This window comes from Tachypleus tridentatus, chromosome 13 (assembly GCF_004210375.1).
Source record: "Tachypleus tridentatus isolate NWPU-2018 chromosome 13, ASM421037v1, whole genome shotgun sequence".
Lineage (NCBI taxonomy): Eukaryota > Metazoa > Arthropoda > Merostomata > Xiphosura > Limulidae > Tachypleus > Tachypleus tridentatus.
This window is the reverse complement of record NC_134837.1, coordinates 204,000,129-204,010,703: the sequence shown is the minus strand read 5'-3', so window position 1 is coordinate 204,010,703 and position 10,575 is coordinate 204,000,129. Positions and strand designations below refer to the sequence as shown.

Below are 10,575 nucleotides of genomic sequence, written 5' to 3'. Positions count from 1 at the left end.
TTTATGTGAAATATGTTTTCTTAGAAGTTTGTATCTCTCTTCTTTCATTATAGGTTTACATGATTTGTAATTTCTTATAAGTTTGTACATCTTTCACATGGAGTATAATTACAGTACTGCTTTTATTGTGGATCCTGGATCATGATTTACAAAAATTCTGAAAAGATTTTAGCATGAAGAAAATCATGATAAAAAAACCTGGACTAGCTCTATTCACTACATTAATATAACACGAAGATTCAAGAAATCAATTTGATACAGATGCATCAGAACTTTAAGTATAGAGATCTACTGAAGTTGAAGTTGTGATAACAAGATAAAACCACACTTGTCAGCATCAGTCTTCAAAATATGAGTTTTATTTCATATGTAATGCAGCTTAACAACAAACAACTACATTGGATGCAATAATCTACAGTTTAGAAGATAGTTGAGACATATGATAACAAACGACTAAACTTATGCAGGAAGTTATTACTAAATGTAAAAGAAAACACTAAATTCTGCAAGCATTTGAGTGTATTTTGTGAATATTTTAATATGTACAATGTGTACAAAGTAAGTTATGTTCTTCTGTGTGTGTGAGAAGATTTAGGCTTAATATTTTACTATCAAACTATTGCATTAATAAACTCATACAATTCTATTTGGATTATATTTCTCTAAGTTTGGTTTCCAACTGAGTTGAACTCCCCTCTAAGAAAAAATTTAGTACTGGTTGGTGACTGTATTGATTACATTAAATTATTGCTTGCTGGAATATATATCAACCATTTCAAAATAACATCACGGAAAATATTTTTAAATTTACCAAACATTCCACACTTTGGTCACATGATTAAAAAAACTACAAAATTCATCCATGCAATTAAAAAATAACAATGAAAACTGATGTTCTGGTTTCTGAAGAAATCACGATAAAATCACTTGTTTCTGAAAGAAACACAAAATTCAAGAAACACCACAATTTGGTTCAAAGTCATACATCCAAGGCATATTTTTTAGGCACATACCCAAAGCATTAATTGGAAACACATCGAACCATGACAAAAGGGATGATCCATGTACACAGACAACGTTTATCCTTTAACTGATTGGAATTTATCATAGATGAAATTTTAAAGAAACTAATTATTGCATTGTTTCCTACAAATTCATAATATCACCTTCAGAGTTTATATCGGGCATATATACTGTTACCTGCAGTCTCCCCTACCCAAATATAGGAACACTTTTATAGAAATTGTGTGATGACAAAGAATACATGATGTAATATAGACATGCTTAAGTTACAGAAAATACAAATTTAAATGAATTCTTAAAGGTGAAACATTTGTGTTTTCACACAAGTTTTCTTAGAAGTAAAAAAAAAATCCTTCATCTATCATGAAAGAGCCTACACAACTTATTAATGGGGTTAATATGTGGATTAAGAAACACTATTATTGAAACTTCAGCAGTACTGCACAGTATTTTATGAAAAACACACTGAATGTTTGCTAGTTTTTCGTGAAGTTAACTTAATGTTAAATCTTCTCAGTTAAATGATGGTCATAAAATGGCTTTCTAAACAACAGGAATGAGAAACAGAATTATGAGTTTATTCTTAAATTATAAACAGAATTATGAGTTCATTCTTAAAGTAATCAACATTTGGACTAGACTATGGAAAGCAAATGTTTCTGATAATTATGTATGCTATAATACAGTTCATGGCACTAAGTCAATAAGCAAGTGTTAGGTAGAACTCTAATCATAAGTTAGTAACTCAGGCTGGTAGATAATACATACACTACTGTTTGTTAAAAGTACAGTTATAAACTGCTGACTATTTCATATAAATTACTCACACCACGTAGCTAATACTTTACCAACAACAACTTGTCAACAATTAGAACCACTTATGAGCAGCAACTGACCACCAAAATATTAAATGGTTGATTTTATTTAAATTTATAGAGCTCAACCAACAGCAGTAGCATCAACAAATCATTTTACTAAAAGCACTTTCTTCCTTCAAAAATACCAAAGAAAATATATCCAACATATCAAAACTGGATCATTATTACCACAGAGAAACTGAGACAAAACAGTTCATAACAGTTACTCAACAGATTATAACCAAGACTTGTTCCAATGGCAAAAAGGAAATAAAGTAACTCCACAAATAATTTAAAAATAAAACAAGAAGTTATTTTGAAGTAACAATCAAATGTATGGGAAACAACAACAAAAATATGTGAATGTGAAAATCAAATGTTGATCAGGTGACAATTGGAATAAAACATCTAACTTTATTTATAATCTCTACATTGATCAACATCATGAGGAAATGTTTCTCTTTTACTTGAGAGATAAACTTTATATTCTAGTCTATGATATATCAGTGAAATATCATTACTTCTTAAACTACAATCAAGATAATATGAAACTTTAAAATGAAGTCTAACTTTGTTCTCTCTCTCAAAACTCGCACCATGGATACACATTTGATGTAAAGTATCAGTAATACTAGAGAAAAATTTAAAATTAGACGAATTCAACATTTTGAAGAAAGTTTTAAAAGGAAAAACTCCCATCATGTTATATTTCAAGTTTGAGTTCAACATTCACAACTTTATTCTTTTACTTAATACAAATTTCACCTCATTCAACTCATCACAAAACATGAACTTGAAGTTTTAATACATCAAGAACATGAGGCTTTTGATATAATACTTGTAAAAAAAATATATTTCTATTATTTGCTTTCCCTTTTTACCCCTTCTTACATCCTTCACTTCATCAAATCTTCTGTCTTCTTGAATGTAATCATCTTGACTTGATGAGTTATTAACATGTGGCAGCTAAATAACATCTGTAAAACAAAACTGAAACCTAAATAATCAAATCCAATGTAGATGTTGTAAAAATCTCAACCATGTGTAATATATAATTACCCAAAAACCTTGTTTCTTTAACATGATTGTTACATTAAAATTAACACCAAACTGACAGAGCTACTACATACAGTACAGTTAATATCAAACTGTCGGAGCTACTACATACAGTACAGTTAACATCAAACTTTTGTAGTTAGTACATACATTACAGTTAATATGAAACTCAAGTTAACATAGTTTGAATTACTGTAGTGTTATAAAAATATTACAGTTAAGCTTCTACACAGCTGGTACTGATAGTATTAAGTGCATTAAAACATGGTTTGAGTTACTGTAATTTTATAAGAATACACAGTTAAGCTTCTACAGAGCTGGTACTGACAGTATTGAGAGCATTAAATCATGGTTTGAGTGACTGTAATATTACAAGAATATTACAGTTAAACTGCTACAGAGCTGGTACTGACAGTATTGAGAGCATTAAAACATGGTTTGAGTGACTGTAATATTACAAGAATATTACAGTTAAAGAGCTGGTACTGACAGTATTGAGAGCATTAAAACATGGTTTGAGTGACTGTAATATTACAAGAATATTACAGTTAAACTGCTACAGAGCTGGTACTGACAGTATTGAGAGCATTAAAACATGGTTTGAATTACTGTAATATTACAAGAATATTACAGTTAAACTGCTACAGAGCTGGTACTGACAGTATTGAGAGCATTAAAACATGGTTTGAATTACTGTAATATTACAAGAATATTACAGTTAAACTGCTACAGAGCTGGTACTGACAGTATTGAGAGCATTAAAACATGGTTTGAATTACTGTAATATTACAAGAATATTACAGTTAAACTGCTACAGAGCTGGTACTGACAGTATTGAGAGCATTAAAACATGGTTTGAATTACTGTAATTTTCACTTTTCACTTTTACACTTCTTCAGTACTTCCAGTTTAGTACTAACTATACTTACTCTGACAATACTTAGATTTCTCAGGATTTCTCATTCAGATTCCTGAAACATTGATGTTAACATTAGGTTTTCAAGTACACAATGTAATAAAGATTATAATAAATATCATTTTACGAGAACAAAACACATAATATTGGTAAAAACATAGAGAAAATCACACATTTTCTTACTGCAAAGTTCAATTAGGTAACCAACTGCTTGTTTGTATTTCTGTCCTAACTGATGAAAATTTATTCAATCTGATGAGTGTTTGTCATATGAAAACTACACAATGCAATCCTTTTCTATTTTCTCACTGTGGGAATCAAACCACATATTTTATCTTTATAAGTCCTCTGATAACATAAATATTATGAAACTGAGAATGAAGATTTAAATGTGATAAAACTAAAATCAGCTCACACTGAATAATGGTTTTATCTTAAACAAACAATATTACTCTGGTAATTTTTATGATTTATTCAGTTTTGCAATGTTCATGAAAATACTGTTCATCATTTATTCTTAAACACATATATTTTAAACCATGAAGTAACTTAACATAATAAAACATCATAATCAGAAATTATCTGGTGTTAACTCAACCTAACTTTATAATTCAAAAATAGTTTTTATCTTCATCCAAACAGTTAATATTTGTTATTGATTTTCAAAAAGCAATGGACACTTTGAAATAATATCCATATATTTAACTCAGTACCAAATTTGAAAGCATTCCCAGATGTTAAATTCAGTATAAAATTTGATATATGTTTACCTTAGTACCAGAATCTGAAAAAAATTTCTACATTTTTTATATAGTACGAAATTTTAAAAAATTCCCATATGTTTTTGGTTTTAATTTAATAAGTTTTGAGACCCACTACTTATACAGGTATGTATAAAGTAAGTATGAGCTACAGGGGTAAATATTGTTGAAAATAAACAACTGAAGGAAACAACACCTACTTAAACTGAGCACTCACACCTATTAAGAAAAAAATAGCTCCAGGAAACAGCACCTACTTAAACCGAGCGCTCACACCTGTTAAGAATAAACAACTCCAGGAAACAGCACCTACTTAAACTGAGGACTCAAACCTTTCTTGTGATGTCTTCCTCTTGTACCTTTCCATTAGAAGAAACAAACATTTGTTCTATTTCCTTAAGTAACCTCATACGATGTTCGTTCTATTTGTAAAAGGAAAAAAAATACACAATACGTTTTAACACACACACACACATATTATCCAACAGATCAGAATTAAGAATCTGTTTTTTCACATTAATCTATTTTTCTTATTATCAGAAGATCTCATGCATTACTTTAGTATTTTTCTACTTTAATTACATATGTAACAGTTTTATCAAAGATAATTTCATCATGTTGAAATATTAAATAAATTATGTGGAACTGGAACATAAGAATGGTAAAAAGAAAAACAAGTTTAAACTACTTAGTAAATTAACATTAACAATGAACATTAAAACAACTGAAGTTTAAACTACTTAGTAAGTAAATGTTAACACTGAACATTAAGACAAAACTTGTAGAACAGACCTCAGTTTTCATCTTTTCCATCAACTGTCGTTTCTCTGCTTTCAGTTTATCAACTTGCTCAGCAGCTTGAGCATTTTTAATTCCGGACACCTCAAGCCAAGCAAGATGTGCGTCTTTCTCACTGATTGCAGCCGATAAAGCTTCATGTCTTGGATGAAAAAACATATTATTATTACTGAAATCAAAGTTAGGTAAGAAACAACACAATGTTGCTGATGAAATCAAAGTTTTCTAATAAAAAACACACTGTTAGTGATGTAATCAAAGTCTTCTAATAAACAACACATTGTTACTGATGAAATCAAAGTTTTGTAGCAAACAACACATCATTACTGATGAAATCAAAGTTTTGTAGCAAACAACACATCATTTCTGATGAAATCAAAGTTTTGGAACAAATAACATACTATTACTGATGAAGTTAAAGTTTTGTAAGAAACAACACATTGTTACTGATGAAATCAAAGTTTTGGAACAAATAACATACTGTTACTGATGAAATCAAAGTTTTGGAACAAATAATATACTGTTACTAATGAAATCAAAGTTTTGTAATAAACAACATATTGTTACTGATGAAATCAAAGTTTTGTAATAAACAACATATTGTTACTGATGAAATCAAAGTTTTGTAAGAAACAAAACATTATTATTGCTGAGATGAAAAACTAGAAACCATTACCGATCATAATATCATCAAAAAAATGTACTGTTTTGCTCTAAGTGAAAAAAATCAAGTAACTATTTGGAGATAAAGAGCCATTTACACCGTGCATAAAATCCAAAACATTTTCAAGTTGCCTAATTATTGTGAAAGAAACAGCTTTAGCTAAAGTTATTTCAAAATAAATAGAAGAATGTTCTTAATGAAATAACAAAATAGAGATTTTATAACTTTGTAAAGAAATAAAGACACTTATGAGAACAATAAAGACATAACTGAATTACTTATAGATTAACCCTTTTCGACGCAGTTCGCGACCTCAGTTGACATGAAGGCTCAGCGAGGCAGACAACCTTCCTTTATTCCTGTTATTCTTATGTATTGAATTTAACATATATAGTGGGTACAATCACTGAATATTTCAGGGACTTTTGTTCAGTTATAGCCGAGATATCATACTTTTAGTACTCATACCGTAATTAGTTGAAGCATCAAACATATATATTCAGCACCATACCAAACATTACGAGTTGTTATTCAGTGCCGAAAGGGTTAAGTTGTATGATAAAATGTTATTTTTATATTTTAATACATATTAACCACCATATGTGGAGAAACACAGATTTCTTCAGTTAAAGTATGGATAATTTACCACCTTTACAATTAGAAAATGAAAATGCTAAACTACATTAAGTCCTTAAGTTAAAGAAACAAATATTACAACAGCTGAAAAATACAAAATAGTAATGAATGAAAAAAACTCATTCACATACCAGATAACAATGTGTTCAAAAAAGTAATAATCTTAAATACAATAAATCCAGTATATATATATATTGATTGTTTGGAAATTTCGCACAAAGCTACTCGAGGGCTATCTGTGCTAGCCGTCCCTAATTTAGCAGTGTAAGACTAGAGGGAAGGCAGCTAGTCATCACCACCCACCGCCAACTCTTGGGCTACTCTTTACCAACGAATAGTGGGATTGACCTTCACATTATACACCCCCATGGCTGGGAGGGCGAGCATGTTTAGCGCGATGCGGGCACGAACCCGCGACCCTCGGATTACGAGTCACACGCCTTACGCGCTAGGCCATGCCGGGCTGTATATATATATTGAAGAAGCATACAAAGATAATTTTTTAAACTGTATTCCCTTTTAGTAGGAAAGATGAGTAAGAAAATTAATCCTTTTAACCAAGGGGCATGAGTTAACTTAGCTTTCACGTATTCTGTTTTCTGATGGGAAGAATGTGTTATCTCATCTGTTATTTGACAATTTCTGAAATAGGAAGATAGTTTTATCTCATCTATCGTTTGACAGTTTCCAAAATGAAAAGACCATTTTATCTCATCTGTTATTTGATGGTTTCTGAAATGAGAAAACCATTTTATCTCACCTGAGCAATATTTTCGTATTTTATAGCTACTCTATTCTGTGTACTGAAAGTTTTGGTAATATGGTTATCTACTGATGGTGTAACTTACAGTTTTTTTACCGTTGAAATGTAATAGACATCATCAGCTACATCAATTTTAGCAAGTGATTTATTATTATCATCAGATTTTGAACTTGATGTCAAGTCAGAGTTTTAATATTTTCACATCACTAAACTATCAATGCCACCACCAGTACATAACCAAAACATCTGATAAACAACATAAAATAGCTATAAAATAAGAAATAACAGACCTCCCTATGTCAGAAATGGACAAACAACATCAGGATGAGTTAACTTATCTTCCCAGGAGAAACATAACATGCAGAAGCTGATTAATTATACTAAATTTTAGTGACAGTTTAACCACAGAGTATATCCCTTGTTAAGAGACTAAGAATGATGGAGCATGTAATATATGTGATACTAACAACTGACAATAGCTTCAACAGTTTTTAAAATAAACTATAATAATAAAGCAAATGGCAAATTTAAAAAAAGTACCATTTAAAACAGTTGATTTCTCTCATATTATTATATATTACACAGCAGCTGCTCCAAACTTACTTCATTTCAAACATTTCTTCCAGATGTTGTTTTCTTTCCGATGTCAATTTCTGTAATTTTGCTTCTTTATCCTTAAGAGTAACCTTAAAGTTTGGGCAGTTCGTGCACCGTGCATTGTGAGCATATTGTAGTGCTTTTACTTCGGCAACCAAATCACTGATCTGAAAAACATTGAATTAACAATAATAACAGTAATACTGTCTAGTTTACTTTAATACTATATGTAATGATGTTACCACCAGTAACACTGTCTAGTTTACTTTAATACTGTATGTAATGATGTTACCACCAGTAACACTGTCTAGTTTACTTTAATACTATATGTAATGATGTTACCACCAGTAACACTGTCTAGTTTACTTTAATACTGTACATTATGATGTTCCCACCAGTAACACTGTCTAGTTTACTTTAATACTGTATATTATGATGTTCCCACCAGTAACACTGTCTAGTTTACTTTAATACTGTATATTATGATGTTCCCACCAGTAACACTGTCTAGCTTACTTTAATACTGTATATTATGATGTTCCCACCAGTAACACTGTCTAGTTTACTTTAATACCGTATATTATGATGTTCCCACCAGTAACACTGTCTAGTTTACTTTAATACTGTATATTATGATGTTCCCACCAGTAACACTGTCTAGTTTACTTTAATACTGTATATTATGATGTTACCACCAGTAACACTGTCTAGTTTACTTTAATACTGTATATTATGATGTTCCCACCAGTAACACTGTCTAGTTTACTTTAATACTGTATATTATGATGTTCCAACCAGTAACACTGTCTAGTTTACTTTAATACTGTATATTATGATGTTCCCACCAGTAACACTGTCTAGTTTACTTTAATACTGTATATTATGATATTCCCACCAGTAACACTGTCTAGCTTACTTTAATACTGTATATTATGATGTTCCCACCAGTAACACTGTCTAGTTTACTTTAATACTATATGTAATGATGTTACCACCAGTAACACTGTCTAGTTTACTTTAATACTGTATATTATGATGTTCCCACCAGTAACACTGTCTAGTTTACTTTAATACTGTATATTATGATGTTCCCACCAGTAACATTGTCTAGTTTACTTTGATACTGTATACTATGATGTTCCCACCAGTAACACTGTCTAGTTTACTTTAATACTGTATATTATGATGTTCCCACCAGTAACACTGTCTAGTTTACTTTAATACTGTATATTATGATGTTCCCACCAGTAACACTGTCTAGTTTACTTTATTACTGTATATTATGATGTTCCAACCAGTAACACTGTCTAGTTTACTTTAATACTGTATATTATGATGTTCCCACCAGTAACACTGTCTAGTTTACTTTAATACTGTATATTATGATGTTCCCACCAGTAACACTGTCTAGTTTACTTTAATACTGTATATTATGATGTTACCACCAGTAACACTGTCTAGTTTACTTTAATACTGTATATTATGATGTTCCCACCAGTAACACTGTCTAGTTTACTTTGATACTGTATACTATGATGTTCCCACCAGTAACACTGTCTAGTTTACTTTAATACTGTATATTATGATGTTCCCACCAGTAACACTGTCTAGTTTACTTTAATACTGTATATTATGATGTTCCCACCAGTAACACTGTCTAGTTTACTTTAATACTGTATATTATGATGTTCCCACCAGTAACACTGTCTAGTTTACTTTAATACTGTATATTATGATGTTCCCACCAGTAACACTGTCTAGCTTACTTTAATACTGTATATTATGATGTTCCCACCAGTAACACTGTCTAGTTTACTTTAATACTGTATATTATGATGTTCCCACCAGTAACACTGTCTAGTTTACTTTAATACTGTATATTATGATGTTCCAACCAGTAACACTGTCTAGTTTACTTTAATACTGTATATTATGATGTTCCCACCAGTAACACTGTCTAGTTTACTTTAATACTGTATATTATGATGTTCCCACCAGTAACACTGTCTAGTTTACTTTAATACTGTATATTATGATGTTCCCACCAGTAACACTGTCTAGTTTACTTTAATACTGTATATTATGATGTTCCCACCAGTAACACTGTCTAGTTTACTTTAATTCAATTTTTCAGTCATATGAAGAATGAAATGGAACACTTTGTGTAAATTAATTTGAAATATACTTTCAACTACTGTACTTTTCAGAAACAAAACAGCATATATAAAAAACAACATGTTAGTCTCTTATGACAAACAAGAAGCAGAGCCCAAGAGGAATTATTCAACTTTTGATATACCCTACTGTTGGTACCACCATATTTTGGTGCCTATTACTTTACTGCCATGAGATTCTAATAAAGTAGTAAATGACAGCAAGTGTATGTTACTGATAGCATATAATCATGCTCTCCAGACAAAATATTTGCTAGAGAAATGAATTACATTATTCTCAACAGTTACAGTGAATTAATAAACTACCACAATAAACTTTATTACAACTAA

At 30.4% G+C, this 10,575-nt stretch overlaps 1 protein-coding gene across 1 annotated transcript in view; it reads right to left on the bottom strand.

Moving 5' to 3' along the window:
- Positions 1-337: 337 nt before the first annotated feature.
- LOC143236441 (uncharacterized) overlaps positions 338-10,575 on the bottom strand; it is a 73,487-nt gene continuing 63,249 nt past the window's right edge. Inside the window, exons 18-22 of the mRNA XM_076474700.1 lie at positions 8,078-8,238; positions 5,406-5,553; positions 4,946-5,035; positions 3,866-3,907; positions 338-2,857 (exon numbers count right to left, since the gene is read on the bottom strand). Of these exons, the coding sequence (XP_076330815.1) occupies positions 3,896-3,907; positions 4,946-5,035; positions 5,406-5,553; positions 8,078-8,238 (411 nt within the window). The 3' untranslated portion in view covers positions 338-2,857; positions 3,866-3,895. The remainder of the gene's footprint in view (positions 2,858-3,865; positions 3,908-4,945; positions 5,036-5,405; positions 5,554-8,077; positions 8,239-10,575) is intronic.